Consider the following 16,181-nt stretch of genomic DNA (forward strand, 5'->3'; position numbering starts at 1 on the left):
GGGAAAGCCCTACCAGTGCCCCAACTGCAGGAAGAGCCTCGGCTGCTGCTTCCACCCCGAATGAAGCCCCTGATGGTGAGGCAACCCCTGGAGTCCAGTGACTGTCAGTCCATCCCTTTCGACCAGAAAGGGCCAGTCCCCTTTCCCAGGGGCAGCTTCTTCCAATAGAACCCTTCTTGGGGGGTGTGTGGAGATTCCTGCCTTGGCTGGGGACCCCCCAAGGTCACTGCTGGAGGTTGAGAGCAGAGATCTCCCCACGAGTGTTGGTCTGGGGGAGTTCCATCCATCTCTACTTAAGAATTCTTGCTTTTGTGCCAGCTTGAGTAGAATTGCATCAAGAATTGCTTTAGTGTAGAGCACTGTCCTATCTTATCCTGTACTCCTGGTAGTTTTAGTGTTTCTCTTGTGCAGTAAATAATTCTGATAAAGATCTTTTGTCTGATCATTTGTAACCCTAAATAAATTCATTTCTATCAGTAGATCTGATTTGCCATCATTAAAACTTAGGGGACAAAAGTGCTTCAGTCACATCTCTGTAGTTCCTCTAAACTGAATGTGTTGGCATAAACCGATGTCTTTAGACCCTTTTAGTTTTTTTTTTATTTTTCTAATTTTTATAAGTTTTATATGTAATTATAGTAGAAGTAGATTTTAGAAGTAGCTATATTATATTCCTCACCCTTTAGCACAAGTAGTTTACACATTCCATTCAACCCTCTTACCCCATTCCATGCTTCCCATATCAATTCTACCCCTGAATTCAGTAGAAATGTTTAGTCTCTTGTCAAGGCAGGCCTGGTAGTTGAGAGGTTACAGTAACACCTTTGTAATCCTAAGGTAACGAGTTTGAATCCTAGTGTGTATTTTGTTTGTGTTTTGCAATCGTGGGTTGTGTGGATTCAAAGTTTAAGATTCCTAAGGAATCTCCCCCTGAGTTTGGTTTTGAAACACTGGAAAACTTTGACTGGTTCTGAGACAACTTTAAAACAGGAAGAACTTTGTAGGCTGTCTGTGGATGCTTGGCCTCTGTTTGGACAAATGAGAGGGGTGACTTGGCTGGAATTTGGTTCTTTTGAACTAGACACAGTGTTGCAATTAATTTTGCTTTTCAATGTAGAACAGAAATGGGAAGAAATCCAGTGTGCAGAATTGTTTATGTTTCTATTAACATGCCCTGGATTGGGAGGGGGAGATAAGAAAAACGAAGGCTCAAAAGAGACAGAAAAATCAGAAATGGCTTTTTAAAAAGGGAAGAAGAAAGATTGAGTTAAGGCTGCTCCTGTCCCACAAATTTTATTTAAAGTTCTATTTAAGTTCCTTTCTCACTGGTTGAGTTACAGCAATGGAAGGATTCTGTAGGGGCATATAGAGATAACCCAGAGAGAGCAGCAAACTATGTCCAGAGAGCAATCAAAACTCAGAACCCTGACTGGTATGACCTGGAAGTTATGATGGACACTTTATTAGATCAAACAGAGAAGGAGATGGTAAAAAGAGCTGCTCAAACTGCAACTGAGATGCTAAAAACCTCTGGGCAGTTTCCAGGGGAAGATATTAAGGACATCTTCCCCCCCTGACGATCCCAAATGGGATCCCAATGTACCAGCAAATCTGGAAGCATTGAAACGTTTTCAAGACTGGGTAATTTATGGATTCTGGCACGGGGTTCCGAAGGCGTTAAACTGGTCCAAAATGTGTGAGGTTGGACAAGACACAAATGAATCACCCACAGATTTTCTGAACGGGTTGAAGGATGTCATCAGGAAATATACTGACACTGACAGAGAGTCAGATTTGGGAAAGAAAAACCTGGTGTACTTATTTGTAGGGACAGTCCACAGATGACATAAGGAAAAAAATTAGAAGCTGAAATTAAATTCAGCAAGGGGGGGGAAAAAAGTTGTAATTCCAGATATTAAATATATCGAGTCAGCTGCTTTCTTTATACAGGAAAGTCATGGAGAGATCCCTGCAGAAGTTGAAAATGCTGTCATACCTTTAGTCTGGGCCAGCGAGTACCCTGGGAAGTCAAAACAAGCTGAACCAGTAAGCATCACACTCAGGCCAGGAGCAGTCCCGGTAAGGCAAAACCAATATCCTTTGAAACTAGAAAGCCGAAAAGGCTTAGCACCTATAATTGAAAGGTTTCTTAAATTTGGTTTACTGGTTGAGCGTGAATCCAGATTTAATACCCCCATCCTACCGGTGAAAAAGACTGATGGCAAAAGCTATCGACTGGTCCAAGATCTTAGGGCCATCAATAAAATAACTGAGGACATCTACCCTATACACTGTTAACCACATTGACAGAGGATTTAGGATGGTTCACTGTCCTTGATCTTAAAGATGCCTTTTTCTGCATTCCTGTACACAAAGACAGCCAAGAGATTTTTGCCTTTTGAGTGGGAAAATCCTGAGACAGGGAGGAAAACACAACTAACCTGGAGAGTCCTTCCATAAGGCTTTAAGAACAGTCCAACAATTTGGCCCTGAAAACGGCCAAAGAGGGAGTTGTAACGTGGACAGAGGAGACCAGAGATGTGTTTAAACAACTGAAACAGTCCTTGATGTCAGCTCCAGCACTAGGATTACCAGATTTAACTAAACCTTAACACACGAGCAGTTGAATGTTGCTCTGAGGGTATTATCACAAATATGCATATTATCAAAATATGCATTTAGTGTTGTACGTGCCCACGGAGCCATCTGGGAAGAGAGGGGACTACTGACAGCCCAAGGCAGTGGAGTCAAGCATTGTGGTGGTTTGAAAAACCTTTTCTTTGGGGTAGCAATGGTTTGCCCCACTGATAATACTGGACCAATCAAAGGTTCACATGCGCCCTACGGAAATTACATACCCACAGAAACAGAAGAGAAGGGGGTGAAGTAGTTTAGAGGTTAGGTAGCCATGATTTGAGCCAGAAGGAAGCAGGGGGCCAGTGAGCCCCTCTGAGGGCCCCCAGCCCCCAGTTGATGCTACGGGAGACCCAGTATAGTGTCAAAGCTGGACCGGGTCCCGTAATCAGGAGCTGGAAGAGTTTCCTTACTGTCAGCAGCAGCAGAAGACATTGAAAAGCGGCAGTGGAGCAGCCCTGAACAGAGACAGCGATGGCTGAAAGCCAAAAAGATAGCCAGGAGCAGCAAGATAACGTGAAGCCGGCTGAAAGACGCAGAGATGTTCCTGCAGGAGGGAGAGCTGACAACAAAACAGAGGAAAACTCAACAGAGTTGTTTTGGGGTAAGACTGTATTACTTCCCAAAACCCAGAGATTTCCTGAAGAGGAGGGGTGGACTTCCAAACCCTTAGGGAGTCCCAAAATGCAGCAGCAGCTAGAGAGAGGGAGAAAAGAGCTGAAAAACCCGGAGTTGTCCTGAGAGCTGAGCCAGGACGGAATGTGGGGCAGGTGCCCGTGCCCTCTGCTGCTGCTGCTGCTGCTTCTATCATGCTGGTGAGCTGAGACAGAGCAAAAGAGCTTTGGTAAGACTGAACTGAAAGCTGCCTTCAATGTTCTAGCCCAAGAGGAGTGCAGATGTACAAGGAAATCCCTCGAAGGCTCGGGCTCGGGGTTGAAATTTCCATAAAGTAAGAACCAAAATCTTGACTGCCTACTTAAATCTGCTGCCTTGGAAAAAATGGAGGACACTAACCAGTGCCATAAGAAAACTGAACCAAAGGAACTGTGGCCTGTGCAGTGACAGAAAGACTTTTCTCTTTCCTTCTTGGACTTTTATTGAAGGAAAAGTGGAATTTAATTCAATTAAAATATATATATAGGTGTGTGTAAATAAACCTTTGTAAATACTTCTTCCCTTCCCCCAATAATGAATGGTTGTGTTTAGTCTGCAAACTCTCCAAATGAAGTGAAAAAGATATCAAGTCCATACCATCACTAAACCCTCTCACAGGGGCAAATTGTAGGAGGGGGGCTTGAACTTAAAAATTGGATCCTTTGGGAGTTTCAAACCACCACACAGAGCCCCTTTGCTCTGTCACAGCTGCCAGCCTGGCAGCAGCAGCAGGGGGGCAAGGCCCTCCTCCGCATTCCCTCCAGCCGTCCCGCTCCAGCTTCCAGGACGGCTGAGCTTCTTAGCTCCTCTCTCTCTCTCTGCTGCAGGCTGCATTTTAGGACTTCCATCAAGTAGGAGTCCACCGCCTCCTCCTAGGAGGGCTCTCAGAGGGGTTTTGGGGACTTTGATTCACTTCTTACCCCCAAAACTGTCTCTGCAGAGCTTAGTTCTCTCTCTCTCTCTCTCCATTAGACATCTCTGTGTCTTCCTGCTTGGCTGCAGGCCGTCTTTGCTGCTTCTTATCTCTTGGCTTTCAGCCAGAGCCTCTGCTCAGTGCTGTCTCTGCTGCCGCCTTTCCGTCTTCAGCTGCCCACTCCCAGTGGAGAAGAACTCCCAGTTTTTCAGTCCCAGACCTGGGTCCAGTTGAACACTGTTTCTGAGTTTCTAGGACCCCAGCCGGGGGGCTGAGGGGGCGTGGTCCCCAGCGGGGCTCCTGCCCCTTCTCCCCTCGTGCTCTCAGAACATGGCCACTTCTTCTCCAACTCCCTCATCCCCCTTCTTTTCCTGTCTGGTGTGATAGGTTTGAATTTTGCAGGGGCGCTGATTGGGTCAACATCAGGGGAGACACCACCCCCTCGGGGGTTCCCATTTTTTGAACTCCCGGGGGAAAAAACACCTTTTTTCCCCACCACAGCCCCGGAAACCAAAGAACCAAGCCCCCACCATGAGACAGTTCAACCCCATCCGTGTGCCAAAGGCTCCTTTGGGATGTCACAGCCTATCCTCTCCATTCCGGAATAGCCCCTGGTGACCAAAGAACCAACACCTCACACCCCACAGTGCAGCCCCACCCGTGTTCCATGGGCGCCTTTGTGATGTCACGGCCTATCCTCTCCATTCTGGAATAGCCCCTGGCAACCAAAGAACCAACACCCCACAGCAGCACAGTGCAGACCAACCCATGTGCTTTGGGCCCTTTTGTGATGTCACGGACTATCCTCTCCACTCCAGAATGGCCCTTTATGGTAGTTTCACCTTGGCTTAACGCCAGGTGTCCATCTACACTATGTTAACCAACACCCCCCCGGAGGGAAATGGAAGAGAGAAGAAAAAAAAGAAAACATAAAAAACCAGGTTTACTAAGGAAAGGCAGTTTACATATACACTGAGAAGGAAAATAAAACTAAAAGCACTACACACACACACAGGGAAAAAGAAACTAACAGTAAAATTCTACTTCCCCACGAGAAGCGAGGGGAAGCGGCTGTCTACAGGGCAGCTATCCTGGAAGGGAGAGAGCAAGCTGCTTCCTCCTCGCTCTCTTATATCTGAGCTGACGTAACAGGGTATGGAATATCTGTTTGGTCAAAATAAATCAGCTGACTTACCCTAGGTTCTCTCCCAGGAAAAGGAAGTGTTATTTACGTAAACAAACCCACTACAATCTCCACCCCTTTTTCCATACCATTTTACGTCACACCCATATCCCATATTCGCCTTTATCCTGCGCTTATACAGGTCTTGTCTTCTAAGGCTATCTTATTGTTGAACACCAGCATCAGCATAGTTTGGGTCTTCCTCATCTGGTGACTTATTTCCTGTAACACACAACTCAGAATACGAATTAATTTTCCCCCAAAGTTAAATCTCCTTGACGCACACACCGGGTCTCTCCATCTTCTCTCATTATCCACCAAGTATATCCTGGTCCCTGAGCAGACAATCCCACGAATGGGTTTGCCTTGGCTCGAGGCAAGGTTAATCCAAACTGCTTTACCTAACATACCTCTCAAGTGAATTACTGGGATTTTGTCTCCATCCACAATGTGAAGAAATTCTGATTGGGAAGGGCCGGCTCGATTGACGGAGCCTCTGGTGTTGAGTAGCCATGTAGCCTTTGCTAGGTGCTGATCCCAATTCTTGAAAGTTCCCCCACCCAATGCCTTCAGAGTGGTTTTCAGCAGCCAGGGGTGGGCTTTCCAGGAGGGTGTCCTGAAGAACTCTCCAGCTCCCAGGCTGGATGGAGTGGAGCCCTGCCCTGCCCTTTGTGCCATTGGAAACAGCCCATGGTCCTGCCCAGCCTTGTTCTTGGCTACTGAACCTTCCAGGACTATGGCAGAGGGTGGAGAGGAGTGATCCCCATCCTGCTGGGTCTGCTCCCCACCCTGACCAGCATGGCCAGTGCAGGGTCAGCCCAGGGTGCCACAGCCCCTCCCTGTGCAGAGCAGCACCTCCAGCTCAGGGCCCTGCAGGGATCCCAGGCTGGGATCTGCAACTGGCCAAGGCAGCCTGGACACACTGACCTGGGCAAAGGGATGTCCCTGGAGAAGAGCAAGGGAGCATTTCTGTGCCTGCAGAGAGGAATCCCTGACACAGAGAAAGCTCTTTCTGCAGCCCCCCTGGGGACAGGCTGCTCTGTCCCTGGGCCAGGACTCTGTGCTGGGCTGGGCAGAGGGGCTGGCACTGAGGGGCACAGTCAGGCTGTGCTGGGCATCTCCTGGAGGTGACACCAGGGCTCCTGCAGTTTCCCTGACCTCCATTTCCTCCTGCCATGCTGAGTGTCCAGCCCCTGAGCTGATGGGGATGCTGAGAGTCCTCTCTGTGCCCCAGGAGCTGCTGTGCCCTTCAGAGGGGCTGGGGCTGTGGGGGGAGTGCCCAGAGCTCTGCAGCCCCCTGGGCTGGGCACTGCTGTGGGGCCAGACCAGAGTGGGCTGCTCCACCAGTTGACCTCTATAATGAAATCACTTCCAATTTTCTCCTGAAGGCCCATGAGAATATGTGTTGTGTCCTGAGCACTAAACTGCAACTGTGGGATGGGCCGTCAAAAGGGAATGCTCAGCTGGGTCTGAAACCTGTGTAAACCTTGGCTCCAGTAGAATGATGGAAGAGTTTTGGTGGGAAGGGATCTTTGAAATTCATCAAGTCCAACCCTCTGCAATAAGCAGGAACATCCACAACTAGATCACATTACTCAGAGCCCCATCCAACCTGCCCTTGAATGTTTCCAGGGATGAGGCATCACCTCTCTTGGCATCTGTGCCAGTGTTTCACCACCCTCACTGTAAAAAATTCTTGGTTATATCTACTTCAAACCTGCCATTTTTTGGTTTAAAATCATTTCTCCTATCACACCATATCTAGGCCCTACAAAATGTTTTGCTCCATCTTTCATAGAAGCCTCTGTGGTGGTGCATCCTCCCCCCATTCTCCTCAGGTCTGGTCGATGATCTCAGGAGTTCCTGACAAGCCTTGACCAAACCAGCTGAGTAATGAGGAGCCCCTGGACTGGACCAGGGGTGTAGGGAAGTGTCCCTGGACTGGACCAGGTGCTCCTGGATGATACAGGTGGGAACAATCCAGAGTGGAACAGTTGGGGAACACAAGATAATCAGTCATCCCATAAACACCTTGGAACATTCCCTGCCTGAATCACGGACCAAATGGAAGAGTCTGGATGCAATTCCCAAATAGTTTGGAAACTCCAGTCATTCCTGACACCAGGATGGAAATTCAGCAGATAACTAAAGCCAGTCACCTTGGGAGCCCACAACCAGCGAGGCTGAGGGAGGCCCTGGTAGCTCCTCAGCACCTCCCTCTCAGTGGGACACCTCTGGCAGCCTCTCCCAGCTCGGGAACCCTCCAGTTTGCAACACTCCAAAAACCAGCGCTGATGCCCAGGACAATTCTGATCCCCCTCAACAAACACTCCTCCAGCTGTGACCCTTGTCTGTTGGGAAACACAAAGGGATTTGGGGGAGTGTTTCCCTGACAACAAGGACAATTTTGGAGAGGGACCTTTCCACACCCAGCTATTGATGTGTCCACACATCTCTGCCTGGGTGTGGGTGTGAATTGACTGGGGTCTGAATGTTGTTATCGGGAATTCAGTCACTGCTAAAATTGTAGCAAATGTAGTTGAATCCCTCAATAACTGTTCAGTTGGTCAATGATGAAGTGCTACTAATCTCTTTTGCCCCCTTATCTTTGGATCGAAATCCTTCGCGCCCTGACCCTCTTGCATCCCAAGGTTCTGTGTAAATCGATCTCTTTCATCAAAAAAGAATATATTTTTTTTGTGACCTCCACTTTAAAATCTTCCTCCTTACCTAAACTACAAAACAAGTCCAATTAGCTATGGAAGTCTTGAAGACTTGAAGACAATTAAAGAAAGAAAAATAATTTGTTTGTCAATGTTTTAATGGGTCCCACAGTGTGTTTGGAGCTGCATCAGCTGTCAGTCCAAGATTGACCATGTCAGAACTGGTGAGGTTGGGGGGTGAGGAGCAAGGTTGATCATACAGGGTCAGTGTGGATCTCCTGAGGAGACACTCAGCATCAAGATCACTTGGAGAACACCTCTATCACCTCTCCTCTGAATAAAAAACAGCCATCACTGAATTAAAACAAAAAAAAAAATACAAATTCTGAAGACTTGTTTTGAAATTGCCTTGAAGATAATCAAAGGAAGACAAAGAGATCCTGAGGGATTTCTGCATTTTAATGAGCCCCACGGTGTGTTTGCAGCTCAGCCCATGATGCTGAGGTACTGAGAGAAGATTGAAGCAGCTGCTTAAGAAGTCAGAAGCCAAACTGCAAGTCCCTTGAAGCATTGCTGGGCCCCACTGAGGGCAGGCACTGACAAAGCCTCCCCAGGGACTCCTTGGAGCAGCTCCTTGGAGGCCAGGAGTGCAGGCAGACAAAGGCTCTGGGCAGGCCCCTGCAATGCTGAGCAAAGCCTGCCTTGGTTTTGTGGAGCACAAAGGCCAAGGCCTGAGCCCCAGGCCCTGGCCCAGCAGATCCTGTCCCTCCCGGCTGGCTCAGGGCTGTTTGGGGGGCAGTGGGATGGGAGGGGGAGGAACAACAAAGGCCCAAATCTGGGCAACCCCTGCCAGGCTGCTGAGGGAGGGGCGAGGCAGAAACCAAGTGCAGAACCTGCAAGGCAAGTGGCTTGTGGTGGCCTGAGTGGCAGAGGCAGCTGCCAGAGGCAAGGGGACAAAGGCCTGGGTGCCTTTGGGCCTTGCAGCCCTGCCAGAGCCCTTGGCCATCTCTCCTGCAGGCTGTCCTGCCCTGGCCCTGCTGCTGCTCTGGCCTTGCAGGCTGCACACACCCCTCCTGCTTTGCCACCCCCCTCCCAGCAGCATTTCTAGACCCTCCCTGATGTCTCTGCACCAGCTCTGGCTGTTCCCTGGAACAAAAAGCCATGTCACCACCCTCTTAGTGACCTCTGGCAGCATGAAGTTCCTCTTTGAATAACATTCCTTTTTCCTCACCTTCAGTCTGAACCTTCCAAGCTGCAGTTTACTGGTTTCTTTTTCTTTCCAGCACCAAGAAAAGCTCCATCCTGTCAGATCTCCTCTAGACCCTCTGCAGTTCTTCCTCATTCCTCCAGAATGGGGAACCTCACAGACAGACAGACCAGTCCAGATGTGGTGACCCCAGGGTTGAGTCCAGGGGGGTGACAACTCCCTTATCTGGGTGGTCACATTCCCCCCAAGGCAGCCCCATGTGCAGTTGGCCTTAAATCAAGGGGCCATTCTGATTTATTGTAATGTCATGGAATCAAGTGGCACCGTGACACTGCAGGGCCCCATGGAACCAAAGGAATGCAGGGACACTGTGGAATCTCATGGAACCAAGGGCCACTGTGACATGCGGAGTCTCTTTGGAACAAAAGGAACCCTGAGACATCTCAGAGCCTCATGGAACCAAGGGGCCACTGTGCCTCCCCAGAACTCCATGGAATCAAGCAGAGCCGCTGCCTCCCCCCCACCGCCGCACAGACCGGAGTCGCCGGCTCTGCCCCGCTTGGACACCTCTGGAGTCAGCGTGTTCTTGGGCAGCACAACAACAGACAAGAGAGTTTCCCAGATTTTGCTTTGCCCCCTCTTTCCTGTGGTTTTGTTTTTTGTTCTTTATTCAGGGGGAAAATGGGAAAGGGAAGCACGTGTTGATCCCTGTTTTTATCAGTTTACAAAAAGGCTTTCAGGATGGGGGGGAGAGAGGAGGCAATTTCTCTGTCTGCTGTTGCTTTGAACTCTTCTGTTGGTATTGCTGGTTTTGCTGCTATATTTCTTGTCAATAAACTGTTATTTTTTTCACTTATACCTCCTTGTATTTTGTCTCCCTATAGTGGTGGGGAATAAAAGGAGAGTGAGTTCATTCTATTGGAGTTCCCGCCCCAATATGTGTCTTTAAACCAGGACAGGTTGCTCAAGGGCTCCCCAAAATTTGGCATCATCCACAAAGGACTTGAAAATACATTTTGTCCCATTGTACAGAGAGATAGTAAAGATGTTCTATAGTGGTGTTCAAGGGCTGATCACTGAGGGATTTCACCAGGAAGTTGCTGCCAAGAGGACTTTGTATCGTGGATTTTATTTGACACTCTTCATTCAGCCAACTTCCCACCCTTCCACTTCTTCAGTCCAGCTGTCACCAGTCTGGCCATAAGGAGACCACAGGAGACCATGTCAAGGGCCTTGTTGAAGTCTGGACACACAACATCCTCTTCTATTCCCTCCCACAGGAGTTCTGCAATTCCTGCCTTGTCCTTCCCATGCCTGGGAATGGCTGCAGGAGGACTTGCCAGATCCCCTTCCCTGCTGAGCCTGAGCAGTCTGGAACTCTGCCAACCCTCTTTGCTGCCCTGTTTGCAGACTGCTTCCATGTCTGCCTTTGCCAAGGCCCCAGGAAGCTCTGGGATGGCTCTGGCCTTTCCAAGGGTTTGGGAGAGGTGTCCCAGTGACAATGTCCAGCCTTCTCCATATCCCTGACACCAAAACCTTTTCCATAGCCCACAGGTCCAGAGAAACACCCAGGACAGCACAGGTTGTCCTGGTGATTTTGGAGAAATAGAAGGGATTTCTGCCTAGAGGCCACCCCCTCCAATTTGATTTGAGTGCAGCTGAAAGTTTTCCTCAGCATTTTCCCTGGTGCCTCCCTGCCCTGAAGGTTTGTGGCCATCAGGCTGGAGCTGAGGGGGTTGGGCAGGTGCCTGAGGAGGGTGTAGAACAAGGGCTGTGTCCAACTCTGCCAGGAGGGCTGTGCTGGGCAAGGCTGAGGAACTTTATGCAGAAAACAGTGGCCCTGGGGAGGTGAGAGGAGCAGGTGGAGAGACCTTGTGCCTGCCCACGCTGGGCAGGAGCTGCCCCAGGATGGCAGCTCTGAAGCACTCACAGGATGTCCCTGTGAACAGGAGGGGAAGACTGGATCTAAAAATGAAACCTGGAAATCAGAGAGCAGGAGTGTCATGGTGTCACTGCAGGAGAGTTCCAGCCCTGGAGCAAGGTCACAGAAGAAGTGACCCAGGACATGCCCTGCCCTCAGAAGATCCCACAGCATCCTGGAGATGCTGTAAGGGAGCCCAGCTCTGCTTCCCAAGTTCCCAGGGCCTGTCCATGCCTGTGCTCCAAGGGCTTCCGCCCCCCAGGACTGTGCTCAGAGAGCACTCAGGCCTTACAGCCAGAAAGGGGCTCAGGAGGACAGTGTGGAAGTGGCAAGAGAGCAGCTCTGCAAAGACCAAGCCCTGCTGCTCCCTGGCAGTGCTGCTGGGCTGGGATTATTGTCCCCTCCCCATTTGCCAATACACCCTGTCCTGCAGTGTGCTGTCCTTTAGGAACATCTAAGAAGAAGAGTCTTGGACAAAGAAGGCACTGCAGGGTCCTTTATTTTGTTTAAATATTCAGTGAGCACAACTCATCATTTATACATCTCTGGGTATTCAGTGTGGATAGACACTAAATTAGAAGGCAGATGCATAATAATATTTCATTGCACAGAAAATTATTGCAAGAACAACCTGATGACCTCCACAGAAAACCAGAGTAGGAAGGCTGGGCCATTAGTGAGTTCCATTCTGAATGCTACACACCAGAAAACAGGCACTTTATTGCTCCTGAAAAGCATCCAGTCATCATGTTTCTCAGGGCATCCTTGAGCTCCTGATTCCTCAGGCTGTAGATGAAGGGGTTCAGTGCTTGAGGCACCACCATGTACAGAACTGACACCACCAGATCCAGGGATGGGGAGGAGATGGATGGGGGCTTCAGATAGGAAAACACGACAGTGCTGACAAACAGAGAGACCACAGCCAGGTGAGGGAGGCAGGTGGAAAAGGCTTTGTGCCGTCCCTGCTCAGAGGGGATCCTCAGCACAGCCCTGAAGATCTGCACATAGGAGAAAACAATGAAAACAAAACAACCAAATATTATACAGACACTAATCACAATGAGCCCAATTTCCCTGCGGTAGCCTGAGTGTGAGCAGGAGAGCTTGAGGATGTGTGGGATTTCACAGAAGAACTGGCCCAGGGCATTGCCCTGGCACAGGGGCAGGGAAAATGTATTGGCTGTGTGCAGCAGAGCAATGAGAAACCCAGTGGCCCAGGCAGCTGCTGCCATGTGGGCACAAGCTCTGCTGCCCAGGAGGGTCCCGTAGTGCAGGGGTTTGCAGATGGCAACGTAGCGGTCGTAGCACATGATGGTGAGGAGATAAAACTCTGCTCTAAAAAAGAATATGAGGAGAAAGACCTGTGCAGCACATCCCATGTAGGAGATGGTTCTGGTGTTCCAGAGGGAGTTGTGCATGGCTTTGGGGACAGTGGTGCAGATGCAGCCCAGGTCTGTGAGGGAGAGGTTGAGCAGGAAGAAGCCCATGGGGGTGTGCAGGTGGTGGTCGCAGGCTACGGCGCTGAGGATGAGGCCGTTGCCAGGAGGGCAGCCAGAGAGATGCCCAGGAAGAGCCAGAAGTGCAGGAGCTGCAGCTCCTGCCTGTCTGCCAATGCCAGGAGGAGGAACTGGGTGAGGGAGCTGCTGTTGGACATTTGTTGCCTCTGGACATGAGGAACTGTCACAGGAGGAAAAACAGTGACAATAAAGAGACCTATCTGAGCAAAATCAAACCCATTCCCATTCACTCCACTCCCCTCTTTCTGTCACACACAGACACTTTTCTTTTTCTAGCAGTCCTTCCTTTAGCTCTGTGCATGGAGCCCTGGTTGGTGCTGGCCATGTGTGCAATGAAGGGCAGGGCCTCTGCCCACGGGCTCTTGAATTCATCCCCACTCTGCAGAATTGGCAGGGGAAGGCACCTGTGAAGGGGAAGTCTCAACTCTGTCCTGTGAAACCTCTGCCGATGTGGAAGGGACTGTCAGCATCTGCACCCCCGGTGTAGTTGTAAAGGCAGGGTAAGAGTTTGGGGGGTTTTACAGCTCCCCCCATATCTCCCCTGGTGACTATTCTGGGATGTCAGACACCTCATCATTTCTGCTGCCCTTGGGGAAGCAAAGGGAGTTCTGTGAGGGAAAGGGATCAGTGGGTAGGGAGGGGACGTGGTCTGTCACTGTTTTGTGTTTCAGGATTCTCTGGGCTTTCACTTTCTCAGAGGGATGATGATCACACCCCAGTGTTTCCCTTATAAAACACCAGGTACTAATGAAAGCAGATGGATCCACCACAGACCATCAAATGTCTGTCCCTTTCTCAAGGTCTCAGCACCACACTGGTAGCCAAAACCGCACATGGCTCATTTCCCCAACCCAACAGCATTTTCTACATTGTTGAATTCTGTGCTTCTCCCTGGGGCTTTCAGATAACAGAAAGATAACAGAAAGGTGTTCATCCTGGAGGGAAGCTCCCAGCTTGAAATGAAACTTTAGGGAGACAGCCGAGTATCCTGATGATGGCATTTGATTCAGGGAGATTCAGCTCCTTCCCTGGATACACTGACAGCATTGCCCAGAGCCCCCAGGGCAGAGGAAAGCTGGGACACTTGTTCCCATGGACACAGTCAGGAAAGGACCCACAAGGGCAGGGGGTGACTCTGCAGCTCAAACTGCCCTGTCCAGAGAGCCCCACAGCACCACCAAGGGAACAAGAACCACGGCACAGACAGGAGAGGAACAGGGAGGGTGGGGCTGGGAGAGGCTGGGGCAGAGCCCGCCGGGCACTCGGGGCAGGGTCACCCTGAGCCAGCTGTGCCACCTCCCAGAACCCAGCAGGGCCAGGCAGCTGCTCCCAGCCCTGTGCTCTGCTCAGGGAGCTGGGCCCGGGGCTGCAGAGCTGCCCCACGGCTCTGCTGCAGCTCTGCCTGCACAGGAGGGGCTTCAGCCCTTGGACCCCCCTGCCCTGAGGGCAGAGGCTTGGCTGGGTGGGAGAGGAGGGAAAGGGGCTTGTTCCCAGGGAGGGCTCTGCATTGGAGGGGTCATATGGAGATCTCTAAACATTCCATGACACTGGAGGTGTTTCAGTTGTTTCCCTGTGCCATGCCTTCGCCCTGTCAGCACTCACAGATCCCATCCCAGCCTCTGTGCACTCACCTTGGCCCTACAGAAACCTGCCTGTTTGCAGGGCACTGACTGGGCACTTCTTGTTTGCAGGTGGAAAAGGGCAGGTCAGGAAAAAACTGATGGTTCCATCAAAAGTGATGCTGCTTCTGTCAAAGGCAGAGGAGAGGCTGAAGGCACTTTAGGAAGCTGCTTTCAGCCCCACTGTTCATTCAAAGTTACAGCTCAGGAGTCTCAGTGACTTGTCCAACATGAGAGCTCCTTTTCCACTCTCAAGCCCCAGATTCCTCAGGGGTAGGAAACTGAAAACACTGACTCAGAAAAGCTCCTTTCCTTCCTAATAATTGTGCTTTCTCCTTCCCATTTTAAAGTTCCCCTGGAAAGGTTCTGGTGTGATCTGGATCTGTGAGCAGCCCTGACCCCACACAGCACTCGTTCAAGGGCAGGAAGACCCTGCCTGGGCCCTGCTGGGCTTCTCTCCCTCCACCTCCAGCTTTTCCCTGCAGAGATGAGGGCAAATGGCCATGTAGGGTTACTGCTGACCCTGGCAGGCAGCAGAGTCCCTGCCCTGGCACAAAGAACCCTGGAGCACAGGGACCCTGCTCTGCAAGACAGCCCTGGGCACCCCTGGCTGCACCCCCACCCTCACACCCCACAGCCAGTCCTGGGAGAAGGAGCCATCCCGCCCTGGCCCTCTGATGGTGTCTCAGGGAAGCCCAGCCCTGGAACACATCCTGCTCCTCTGCAATAGAGAACCTGGGAGAGTCCTGACAGATGCCCAAGGCTGTGGGATGTGCAGCTTTAGGAAAGTCCTCCAGGTACACAAGTGACATTGCCCTGCATCTGTAGACTCACTCTGCAGAGGTTGTGAAATTGTGTCCTCAAGTGAAGTCTCAACTGAACATCTCCCATCTTTCCACTGCCTTTAACCTCCCTCTGCCTTGCTTCTCTCCTGCGCCCTGGGTGCTGCAGGCAGTGCCCTCAGCCCTGCTGGGCTGTGCAGAGGAGCTGCTCACCAGCAGAGCTGTCTCTTTGAAGCTCTTCTTGCTTGCCAGGAGCTCCCTGAGTGCCAGGAGCCCGGCCCAGCTCAGCAGCACAGCAACAGCCCCAGGCATTTCATGACCCTCAGGGGGGTTGGCGTTGTTTACATGAGACTCAGTCCCTGAGAGCAAGTTCAAACAACTTTTCAAGAAGTCAAAGTGAGATTGAAACACTCAAGTTTCTTGTAGTGCTAATGAGTCTCACTGAGGGACACAACTGAGAACATATCCCCAGGTTCCAGCTGAAACAGAAAACTGCAGACAGTGATGACAAGGATGGACAAGCAAGGGAAAGGTGGCTCTAATGCTGGATAAACCTGGACTTGTTTCCTTATTCCAACAGGCCAAGCCCTGACCCCCAGCCCCTGGGAAGGCAGATCCTGTCCCTGCCTCATTCCTCAGGGCTCTTCCTGAGGCACTGGGATGTGGGATGTGCAATGCCAAGGGCAGGACCATGGGGTGGCACCTGCCAGGCTGCTGAGCAGGGACAAGGAGGCCATGAGGCCCCAGGGCTGCAAGGGCCACTTGTCTCCTCCTGGCATCAGGGCCACAGACAGCAGCCATGGCCAAAGGCCTGCAGAAGGTGGCTCTGTCAGGGCCTTTCAGCTTCTCCCCATCCCTGTGTCCTCTCCAGCCCAGGCTGTCCTACGGTGTCCATGCCCTGCCCCTTTCCCTGCAGGCTGTCGTCATCCCCCCGGCTGCCCCACCTGGCTGGCATCTTCCTGCACTGACATCTCTGTGTCCTCCCTGGCTCTTCCTGCACACACAAAGCCTTGGGCTCATCCAGACTCCTCCTGGGTGACATGTTCCAGCTCAGCATTTTCCATGGAGTGAAATTCCTTTGTCCTGAT

The 16,181-nt window shown here is 50.9% G+C and overlaps 1 protein-coding gene across 1 annotated transcript; it reads right to left on the bottom strand.

Annotated features, from left to right (window-relative positions):
- Positions 1–5,507: 5,507 nt before the first annotated feature.
- LOC113978539 (olfactory receptor 14C36-like) lies at positions 5,508–12,593 on the bottom strand. The gene is made up of 2 exons (XM_027705547.1): positions 11,985–12,593; positions 5,508–5,606 (listed from the first exon to the last, which is right to left on the bottom strand). The coding sequence occupies exons 1-2, from the start codon at positions 12,591–12,593 to the stop codon at positions 5,508–5,510; spliced, it is 708 nt and encodes a 235-aa protein (XP_027561348.1).
- Between the last annotated feature and the right edge of the window lie 3,588 nt (positions 12,594–16,181).

This window comes from Neopelma chrysocephalum, unplaced genomic scaffold, assembly GCF_003984885.1.
Source record: "Neopelma chrysocephalum unplaced genomic scaffold, ASM398488v2 Primary Assembly neopelma1_340, whole genome shotgun sequence".
Lineage (NCBI taxonomy): Eukaryota > Metazoa > Chordata > Aves > Passeriformes > Pipridae > Neopelma > Neopelma chrysocephalum.

Bases quoted from the DNA above. Each gene is read 5' to 3' on its own strand.
- LOC113978539 (XM_027705547.1), bottom strand. From the start codon at position 12,593: ATGCACAACTCCCTCTGGAACACCAGAACCATCTCCTACATGGGATGT. The intron at 5,607-11,984 runs GCACTGAACCCC...TGTGTGTTACAG, and splicing joins TGTACATGGTGGTGCCTCAA to GAAATAAGTCACCAGATGAG.